Source organism: Malaclemys terrapin, chromosome 12 (genome assembly GCF_027887155.1).
Source record: "Malaclemys terrapin pileata isolate rMalTer1 chromosome 12, rMalTer1.hap1, whole genome shotgun sequence".
Classification (NCBI taxonomy): Eukaryota; Metazoa; Chordata; order Testudines; family Emydidae; genus Malaclemys; species Malaclemys terrapin.
This window is the reverse complement of record NC_071516.1, coordinates 42526011-42535212: the sequence shown is the minus strand read 5'-3', so window position 1 is coordinate 42535212 and position 9202 is coordinate 42526011. Positions and strand designations below refer to the sequence as shown.

The 9202-nt window shown below is 39.4% G+C and overlaps 2 protein-coding genes across 2 annotated transcripts; one reads left to right on the top strand and one right to left on the bottom strand.

The window, feature by feature from the left end:
* Window positions 1-2039: 2039 nt before the first annotated feature.
* Window positions 2040-3005, top strand: LOC128846060 (olfactory receptor 5V1-like). Its single transcript, XM_054045139.1, has one exon. It carries the CDS (start codon window positions 2040-2042, stop codon window positions 3003-3005), a length of 966 nt encoding a protein of 321 aa, XP_053901114.1.
* Window positions 3006-7607: 4602 nt separating this feature from the next.
* LOC128846059 (olfactory receptor 6F1-like) lies at window positions 7608-8570 on the bottom strand. The gene has a single exon (XM_054045138.1). The coding sequence runs from the start codon at window positions 8568-8570 to the stop codon at window positions 7608-7610; it is 963 nt and encodes a 320-aa protein (XP_053901113.1).
* Between the last annotated feature and the right edge of the window lie 632 nt (window positions 8571-9202).

Below are 9202 nucleotides of genomic sequence, written 5' to 3'. Positions count from 1 at the left end.
AAATCTGGCTTGGCTGCACTCACTCAGGGAGCCACAGAGAGAGATGGGTATTGCTGATGCCTGCAGGCCCAGTTTCAGAGCGGTGGAGGCCAGAGGCTTTTCCCAGTGAGCCAGTGTATGTCCTTAGGGTCCAGAACCCTAAAGGGGCACTCCCAGGAGACTGGTTAAAGGTTGGGACATAGACCAGACCTTGTCAATCTGTGACTGTGAGATTTTTCATAGGACCTCAGCAAGGCAGTTATGCACTGTTATAAGGTGGGCTCCTCCTCTCATTTGTTATGCACTCAGCAGGATCTTGAAGCAGGTAAATACCATCAAAAATCTGGTCCTAAGTCACTTAGGGGTTTTTAAATTGTACCTAAATCTAATTGAAAGACAGTGGGAGTTGGGTGCATAAACCCCTCAGACCTCTTAGGAAATCAGACCCTACATTGACTTTAGTGGAGTTATTTCAATGGAGAAACAGTGTGAATGAGAGATCAATTAGGTCCAATTTAGATAGATAGATAGATAGATAGATAGATAGATAGATAGATAGATAGATAGATAGATAGATAGATAGATAGATAGATAGATAGATAGATGCACAATTGATGTAGGCACTTTACTATTTTTAAGGACTTTCCAATGTCTCTGAAGGAACAAAATACATGGAGAGCATCTTTGTTGACATCTAAGCATCCCAATCCATGTTGTAATACAGTGGGTTGGGGGAATGTAATCACCTTAATTCCCTTCACATAGCCCATTGTTAGGGTGCTAGCCATCTGCGCAGAGGTGAATCTGGCCTTCTGTGAGGAAGGTAGCCAGATCAAGCCAAAAGGGGAATAATTTTCATCTTTTAACCTGCCACAGCTTAGTGTCTGATCCAGTGGGAACCATTCCATTGAGTTCAAAGGGCTTTGGACCAAGCCCTGAGATATGGTGTCTGGGAGGAGAATATCCTCACAGGATCTAGCAGTCTGGTTTAAATAACACTGCTGAACACACTCTATAAATAGTGTAATTAGTCCCTTTTGGCTTATCAAATGAGACAATATGTCTTTATATATTTCTGAGTTGGGACTGCTAATACACAATTCACTGTGTGAAGGTCAAACATGGGGATGATGTATATTTTCATGTAACTCTTATTTACTTTCGAGGACAACATGCTGTGAAAAGAGGGAACCAGAGAAACAAGATTCTGATTGCTGGAGAGGTGAAAGCAAGGGATACAATTACATATAAAGGCCACAGTCAAATCAAAGGTAAAAGTGGCTTCAGTTGTTAATCAGGATAAATATAATCAGACTTTTCTGGCATTTGTGAACAAGAGGCAACTGAACCACAATAAAAATTACAGTAAAACTTTTGGGCTTGATTCTTTCCAATTTTGTATTCTGTGTTGTCATTTACACCTGTTCAAAGCAAATGCATCAGAAGTGTAAAGGGCCACCATGGGTGTAAATGGGTGGAGAATTCAGATTTGGTAGCATTTTACACCTCTTTTGTATTAATTTCTGTATTTCTGCATGGGGATAACTACCATAATAGTCTATATAATATTTAATACTATTGTCTGTATTTGTTATTCAGTTTCTACTTCATCGTACTTACTGTAGGTATGATAGCTAGCTAGCTAGCTAGCTAGAGCTATCTTTTGGGTCTCTTCTTAAGCCCTATTGAAGTAGACAAACAATCCTACTAAACTTCCCCCATATTTTCTGATGCTATTGGATGTGCGTATGGGGTGTGTTGAGATTCTTTCTCTTTAATTCTTGTTATTTCTAGGGTTGGAGCTGGGGGTTTGGTTCAGATGAAGCATATTCTTGTCACCTGTACTTCCTTTAAGGGGATTGTAGTTGACTAGGTTCCATTGAATAATAACATTTATTTGAGATACGTTCTAGTTCAAAATGAATTATTTCATTGGTGGTCTCTGGCCTATGTTAAACAAGAGGTCAGACTAGATAATCACAATGGTCTCTTCTGACCTTGAAATCTATGAATCACTTAATTTTCCTTTGTGTCCATTTCCTTTTCTTTAGATGGAGCATATGGGTGTAACTGAAAAAGAGAATCAAACAGCCATCACAGAATTCATTCTTCTGGGGTTTGGAGACTTCCATGAAATGCAGCCCTTACTCTTTGTGACATTTTTATTCATTTACACCATAACCATGTCTGGCAACATTGTAATTGTTCTGGTGATAGCAGCTGATCACAATCTACATACCCCCATGTACTTCTTCCTGGGTAACTTATCTTTCCTGGAGATCTGCTACACCACCACCATTGTCCCCAAGATGCTAAGAAGTTTCCTTACAGTGAGGGAAGTGATTTTATTCATGGGTTGTGTAGCCCAGTTGTACATTTTTGGATCTTTGGCAGTCACTGAGTGCCTCCTTTTATCAGTCATGTCCTACGATCGTTATTTAGCGATATGCCATCCGTTGTCTTATGCATCTGTTATGAACTTTAAGGTTTGCCTTCAGCTAGCAGCTGGTTGTTGGATAACTGGCTTCTTGACTCCTATAGCAATGATGGTCTTGACTTTTACATTGCCTTTCTGTGCTTCCAAGGAGGTTGGACATTTCTTTTGTGATTTCATGCCTCTGTTAAAACTCTCCTGCACTGACACCCATTTGGTTGAATTTCTGTCTTTCACAGTGTCTGCCTGTGTGACCCTGGTCCCATTTCTACTAACCTTGACTTCCTACTATAGGATCATCTTGACCATCCGAAGGATCCCTTCCACAACTGGGAAGAAAAAAGCCTTCTCCACCTGCTCTTCACACCTCCTGGTTGTTTCTATTTTCTATGGCACCATCATTATTGTTTATGGAGCCCCTGTAGGTAACCAGTCACCAGCTTTAAACAAGGCCTTCTCCCTGCTCTATACAGTCATCTCTCCCATGTTCAACCCCCTCATCTATAGCCTGAGGAACAAGGAGGTCAAAGGTGCCCTGCGAAAGGTTGGAAGCAAAGTGTTCACTTTCCTAAAGAAGAGCAATATCCCATAAGGTGACTCAAGTGACTGAAATCAGAGAGCAGTTAGCATCTCAGGTGTTCTGGAGGTTCAGTGGAGAGGAGGTTAAGAAGCCCTGAAAAAGTCTGCAGGTATAAGAAATGCTTTCAGAAATTTGATGTCTCTAAAGCAAAATTAGCAATGGATGTTAGCAATCAAGTGTGAATTTCAAAAAACAGTCAAAATGACCAGCTCATGAAAGAACAACCCATAGGCAAAAGAAATTGACCATCCAATTTATTTGGCAAAACATTCAAAGAAATCAACATATATTCACAAATAACTCAATGGAGGAAAGCAAGAACTCCATTCACAATTACCGTTGGATTGACTCTAATGAACCGCTGCGACATGTCTACATGTCTTTTTCAAGAGACCAGAAACTATCCTATGCATCTCTGAACATTTCCTTCTGTGAATACTACTAATATATTTTTCTTTTTTGAAGCTTTTTATTAAGGCAAAGTTGCAATAAAATCTTAACTTATTACATTATACATTACTTATTCAGGGTCAGGTTAATATTCAAAGAATCGGGCTCAAGATTCTGGCTTGCTGGCTGGGGAGCCCGTCTTCTCACAGAATCATAGAGCCATAGGGTTACAAGGGACCACAAGGGTCATCTAGTCTAACCCTGACTAGCCTCTCTTTGGTGCTTCTCTTGTGTATGTACTTGGTGTGAAAGCTTTTCAATTACAAGGACAATCCATTTTTGACAATATCCCAGTTCCATAGGAGGAGACATCATATTTTTCCAATATTGTGCAATATAGAGTATTACTGCTATCAATTAAATAACATAAATTAACATGTTGTTCTATTTAAAATGTAAAGCTTTTACTGGAGCATTAAGTAAGAAGTCCAGGGGATCTCTGGGAAGCTGGCATTTTGTCATAAAGTGAATCTCTTTAATTACTTCCTCCCAAAATCAGCTAATTCCTATACACAATCATGACATGTGCAAGTATGTTCCCCTTTCCCTGCAACCTGTCCAACAGTGTGACTTCCTAGTAGCAAAAATGTGATGGATCATGACTGGAGTCAAATGCCATACACACATTAATTCATAAGCATTTTCTTTATGAGCTACACAAATTGAAGGTGTATATCTTCTTTCCTGTGTACAGACCCACTTATCCAGGTCAATTTCCACTCAATCCAGGTTCAAATCCCTCTCCCATCATTTTATCTGGGTTGTTTTCTTATTAACATCCTTTTCAAACAAAATTGCATGTATCTTACAGATTAAACATTTTGTTCCGGCTTGCTCCTGATTTAGCTCCTCAAATGTGGTTAAAAGGCTAAATAGACACGGATTGCACAGTAAAATGTTTGACTTGTAAATATTGAAAATACAGGATCTTTATGTTATTTACATTCTTACATAACTTTTGGTTTGATTTCAAATCAGGATTCAGGAACAGCTGTCTGAATTGAGTAATCTCAACTCTTACACACAATGACTGGACTAGATAACCTCTAGTTCTATGATTCTATGAATGCTCACTTTGATATATTCTAGGGATAAATTCCTGATTATTAATGAAAGCCGGTAAGGGAGGGCCTTGGCCTCGGCAACAGAAATTTAAAACAAGTTTGGAATTTTTCCAAAGATGCTAAGGTAGTCTAGATGAATGGGTGATTTTTAAAAAAAATGTTGATGACCTAAATTTCTTTTTAACCCAACAATTACTATAAATAGCTATATTTGTGCTCCAGCCTTGTTTGATTTTTACCCAGTATTTGGCTGGTCTATTGTTAGCCCAGATGATCATGTCTTAGGAAAGGTAATCCACCCCTCTTTGTAGGTTTATACAGAACTTTAGAACTCCCCCTTTGTCTTTTATGTTTCCATATGAATTTTAATAGTGCAACCTGCCATCTTTTTAATGTCATGTCAGGCATACCAACAGGGATGTACTGAAACAAAAATAATAACTTATGGGGGGGAACATTCTTCATTACTGAAGCTGCCCTGCCTAGCCAAAAAAATTCATATTTCTTCAATTCCTGCAAATCTTTTATTATTTTATTCCATAGTGGAGGGTAATTTGCCTTAAACTGATTTTTATGTTTCTCCTCAGTTATTTATTCCTAAATTCTTTAAAGGCATGTTTAGCCATTTAAATGTATGTAGCTGACAATAGTTGCGTTTGACCCTTTCAGGAATATTCATTCCTAAATTTTCAGATTGCTCAGAGTTTATTTTGATATCTGATCAATTTCCAAAGTCATCTTTAACAAGGCTTCTGGATCACCTGCAAATATAAGACATGGCAGCATACAGAGCTATTTTGGGTTCTATACCAGAAGATGCTTTGATATCTGTTACCAAGGGGCTATTTCTCACATTTATTGCAAATGGCTCTATTGCCAATGCAAACAATACGGGGGTAAGAAGCAATCTGGTCTTGTACCCATAAACAATTAAAAGGTGGGGACTGATGACAATTAACCAAATCAGGTTGAATATACAGGACTAATATGCCCTTAGAAAACTGATTTCCAAAACCAGATCTTACCAAAATATGTCCAAGATACTCCCACTCCAGACCATCAAAGGCTTTCTCGGCAATTCTTCTTTTCTTTTACCCCTCCCCCCAACTTTCCTGACATCTAGAAACTTTATCTGTGATGATTTTATGTTTTCTTCCAGCTCATTGATAAAAATGTTAAATAGTGTAGGGCTAAGAAGTGATCACTCTGGGGCAGGGTCGGCTCCAGGCACCAGCCTAGCAAGCAGGTGCCTGGGGCGGCCAATGAAGAGAGGGGCGGCACGTCCGGCCCTTTCGGCGGCAATTCGACGGCGGGGACGTCACTCCCTTTGGGAGCAAAGGACCTGCTGCCGAATTGCCGCCGTAGAATGAAGCAGCGGTAGAGCTGCTGCCGCGATCACGGCTTTTTTTTTTTTTTTTTTGTGCTGCTTGGGGTGGCAAAAATGCTAGAGCTGGCCCTGCTCTGGGGACCCCATGAGAAATACACCCACTAGATGACAATTCCCCATTTACAGGTACACTTTGATATCTACCTATCAGTCAATTTTCAATCCATTTCTGTGCCAGGTTAATTTTATATTATTCTAGTTTTTTAATCAAAATGTCTTGCAGTACCAAGTCAAACTCTTTAGAAAAGTCTAAGTATATTACATTGACAATATTACTTTTATTAACCAAACACTTTATACACACACACAAATATCAAGTTAGCTTGACTGTATCTATTTGCCATAAAGCCATGTAAATTAGCATTTGATTACATTACCCTCCTTTAAGTCTTTATTAATTGAGACTCATTTCAATCACTTCATTATCTTGCCTGAGACTGGTTATGTTGATTGGCCTATAATTACCCGGGAAATCCTGTTTACCCATTTAAAATTTGGCACAACATTAGCTTTATTCTAATCTTATAGCACTCACCCAATGCCCTGAGACTTACTGAAAATAAATAGTAAGAGTCCTAAAAGTACCTCAGCCAGCTCTTTTAAAACTCTTGGATGCATGTTATCAGGATGTGCTGATTAAAAATGTCTAACTTTAGTAGCTGCTGTTTAACATCCTCCTGAGATACTAGTGGAAGAGAAAGAGTTTTTTCATGGCCATATGAAAAGACTATATAATGTGTTTTCCCCAAACAGAGAACAGAAATATTTATTGAACACTTTTGCACTTTCTGCATTATTTATTATAATTATAGCTTTTCTATCTAGAAAGAGACAATATCTTTTTGTTCCTAATAATTAACAAACAAACAAACAAACAAACAAACAAACAAACAACTAGTATTGTCCTAAACTCGACTGGCCAAAGATTTCTCATTGTGTCCCTTATCGGCCCATATTAATTTTATACAATTCCTTACTTCTGATTTATACCCAATGCTATCAACTTCCCCTTTCTTTTGTTTGTTATATATTATTTTTACTTTTTAATTTTTATAACTCCCTTCACTTCCGCTGTAAACCAGGTCAGTTTTTAACTGGTATGGCCTTCTTCCTTGAAGTTCTATGACATCATTTAAGTTCCCACTACTGGAAAACAAGGTTTATATTGTAAACATAAGAAGGGGTGCTCGAGTGTGAAAGATGGACTTTCAAAGCATCTAAGAAAGTTAGAAACCTAACTTCTATTGAAATTCAGTAAGTTTTGGGCAATTAATTCCCATGGGCTGCTTTGAAAATGGCAGCTTGATCTAGATCTAACAACCAATGAGAGTTGGGAACCTAATTCCTTTGGGCATAATTTAATTAACAATGGGAGCATACACAGAGATCCTGCTAGGTGACACTGAAACCTAGCATCTCGGAATCTTCAGCATAAAACAAGTTGCCTCCTCCCACTTGAGCTCATCTGTGAGTGAATTATGTTGTTATAGTAATTCAGGAAAGCTGTAAAACAAAGACACAGTGACGTACACTATAAGGAATTGTTTCATTTGGGTTTGAGATATGATGCAGGTGTCCACCTTCAATTGAAAGAAAAAAGGAGTGGGCTGTCCTTTGAAAATCTATAACTTAATCCTTTTGCTTCATATTCAATTATATCAATGACCTTCAGACATTTTATTTATTTTTTTGGTCCTTTGGATTACAATTCTACTAAATCCATGGTGTTTCAAAACCACTTAACATCCTTCTTAATGCCTTTCCCATTGCTTCCTTCACCTCTTTGTTTCTTAGAGTGTAAATGAAAGGGTTTAATAGTGGAGTTACAACAGTGTTAAAGATGTTGATTGTTTTGTTCATATCCAATGAGTTCTGTGCAGAAGGCTTGACATACAGAAAAATGGTGGAGCCGTACCAGATAGTCACAACGGTGAGGTGGGCAGAGCAAGTGGAAAAGGCCTTTTGCTGGCCTTGAGATGATGGGATTCTCAAGATGGTGGAGATGATGTGAATGTAGGAGACCAGGGTTATCACGCATGAGATCACAACAACAATGATTGAGACAATGAACGTTGCAAGCTCAACGAAGTGTGTGTCTGTGCAGGAGAGCGCTATCAAGGCATCAATGTCACAAAGGAAATGATTGATGACTTTAGGGCCACAGAAGGACAATCTGGATATTAGAGCTGCCAGCACAGAGATAGCCAGGAATCCACACAGCCAAGAGAGGAGGGCCAGATGAACAGAGAAAGTTCTGTTCATGAGGGAGCTGTAGCGCAATGGGTGGCATATGGCCAGATAGCGGTCATAGGCCATGACGGCCAGGAGGAAACATTCTGTGGAGCCCATGGAGAGGAGAAAAAACAATTGAAGGAGGCAAACAGTGAATGAAATGGTTTGGCTTGTGCCCAGCATGATGCCAATGGCCTTGGGAACACATGCTGTGGTGTACCAGATCTCCAGGAAGGAGAGATTGCAGAGGAAGAAATACATGGGAGTGTGCAGGCGTGGGTGGGTCCTCACTAGGGCTATGATGGACATATTCCCTATGATGGTTAGGAAGTACATAACTGAAAACACCACAATAAAGAATATCTGAAAATACCAAGTGCTGGGAAAGCCCAGGAGGATGAACTCCTGCATGCTGGTTTGGTTTCTTATTTCTGTCCCAACCATGACATCCATCTGTAAAGACATGAGAGATCATAAGACATTTAAACATGTTGAACACATGTTTGGATGTGCTAAAGTGCAGACTCCAGAAATCTGGGACTAAAGCTAATAGAAGATAAGGGAAAATGGGTGCTACTCAACATCGTCCTTCTTTGTGCAACATTCCACCTCCACAATAGAGATGAGAACGCCACTCAACAGTCCTCTAAGGCCCATGATGGTGCAGTGGGTGGCTGACAATATGGTATCTTTTCTGTCTTGATGATCTAGCCCATCCACCCCACTCCACTCACCCCTGAGAAAGCCTCAGGATTTGGCCCATTCTCTTCATGCCTCACCTTGACAATAATTTTGCTCTCTGCTCAGGACTGAGTAGGCATTTTTTTCACAAGTCCCATTGAAAGTTCTAGGATTTCTACTCCTAAGTCACATACACTCTTCTGACTTTCAGTGGGACTTATGTCACTTAGGCCTAGAGCTCGTAATTTTTTTTTTGAAAAATTCCAATTTGTTAAAACTGAAATATTTACATAAGAACATAAGAATGGCCAGACTCTGTCAGACCAAAGATCCATGTAGCCCAGTCTCCTGTCTTCTGACAGTGGCCAATGCCAGGTGCCCCAGAGGGGATGAAC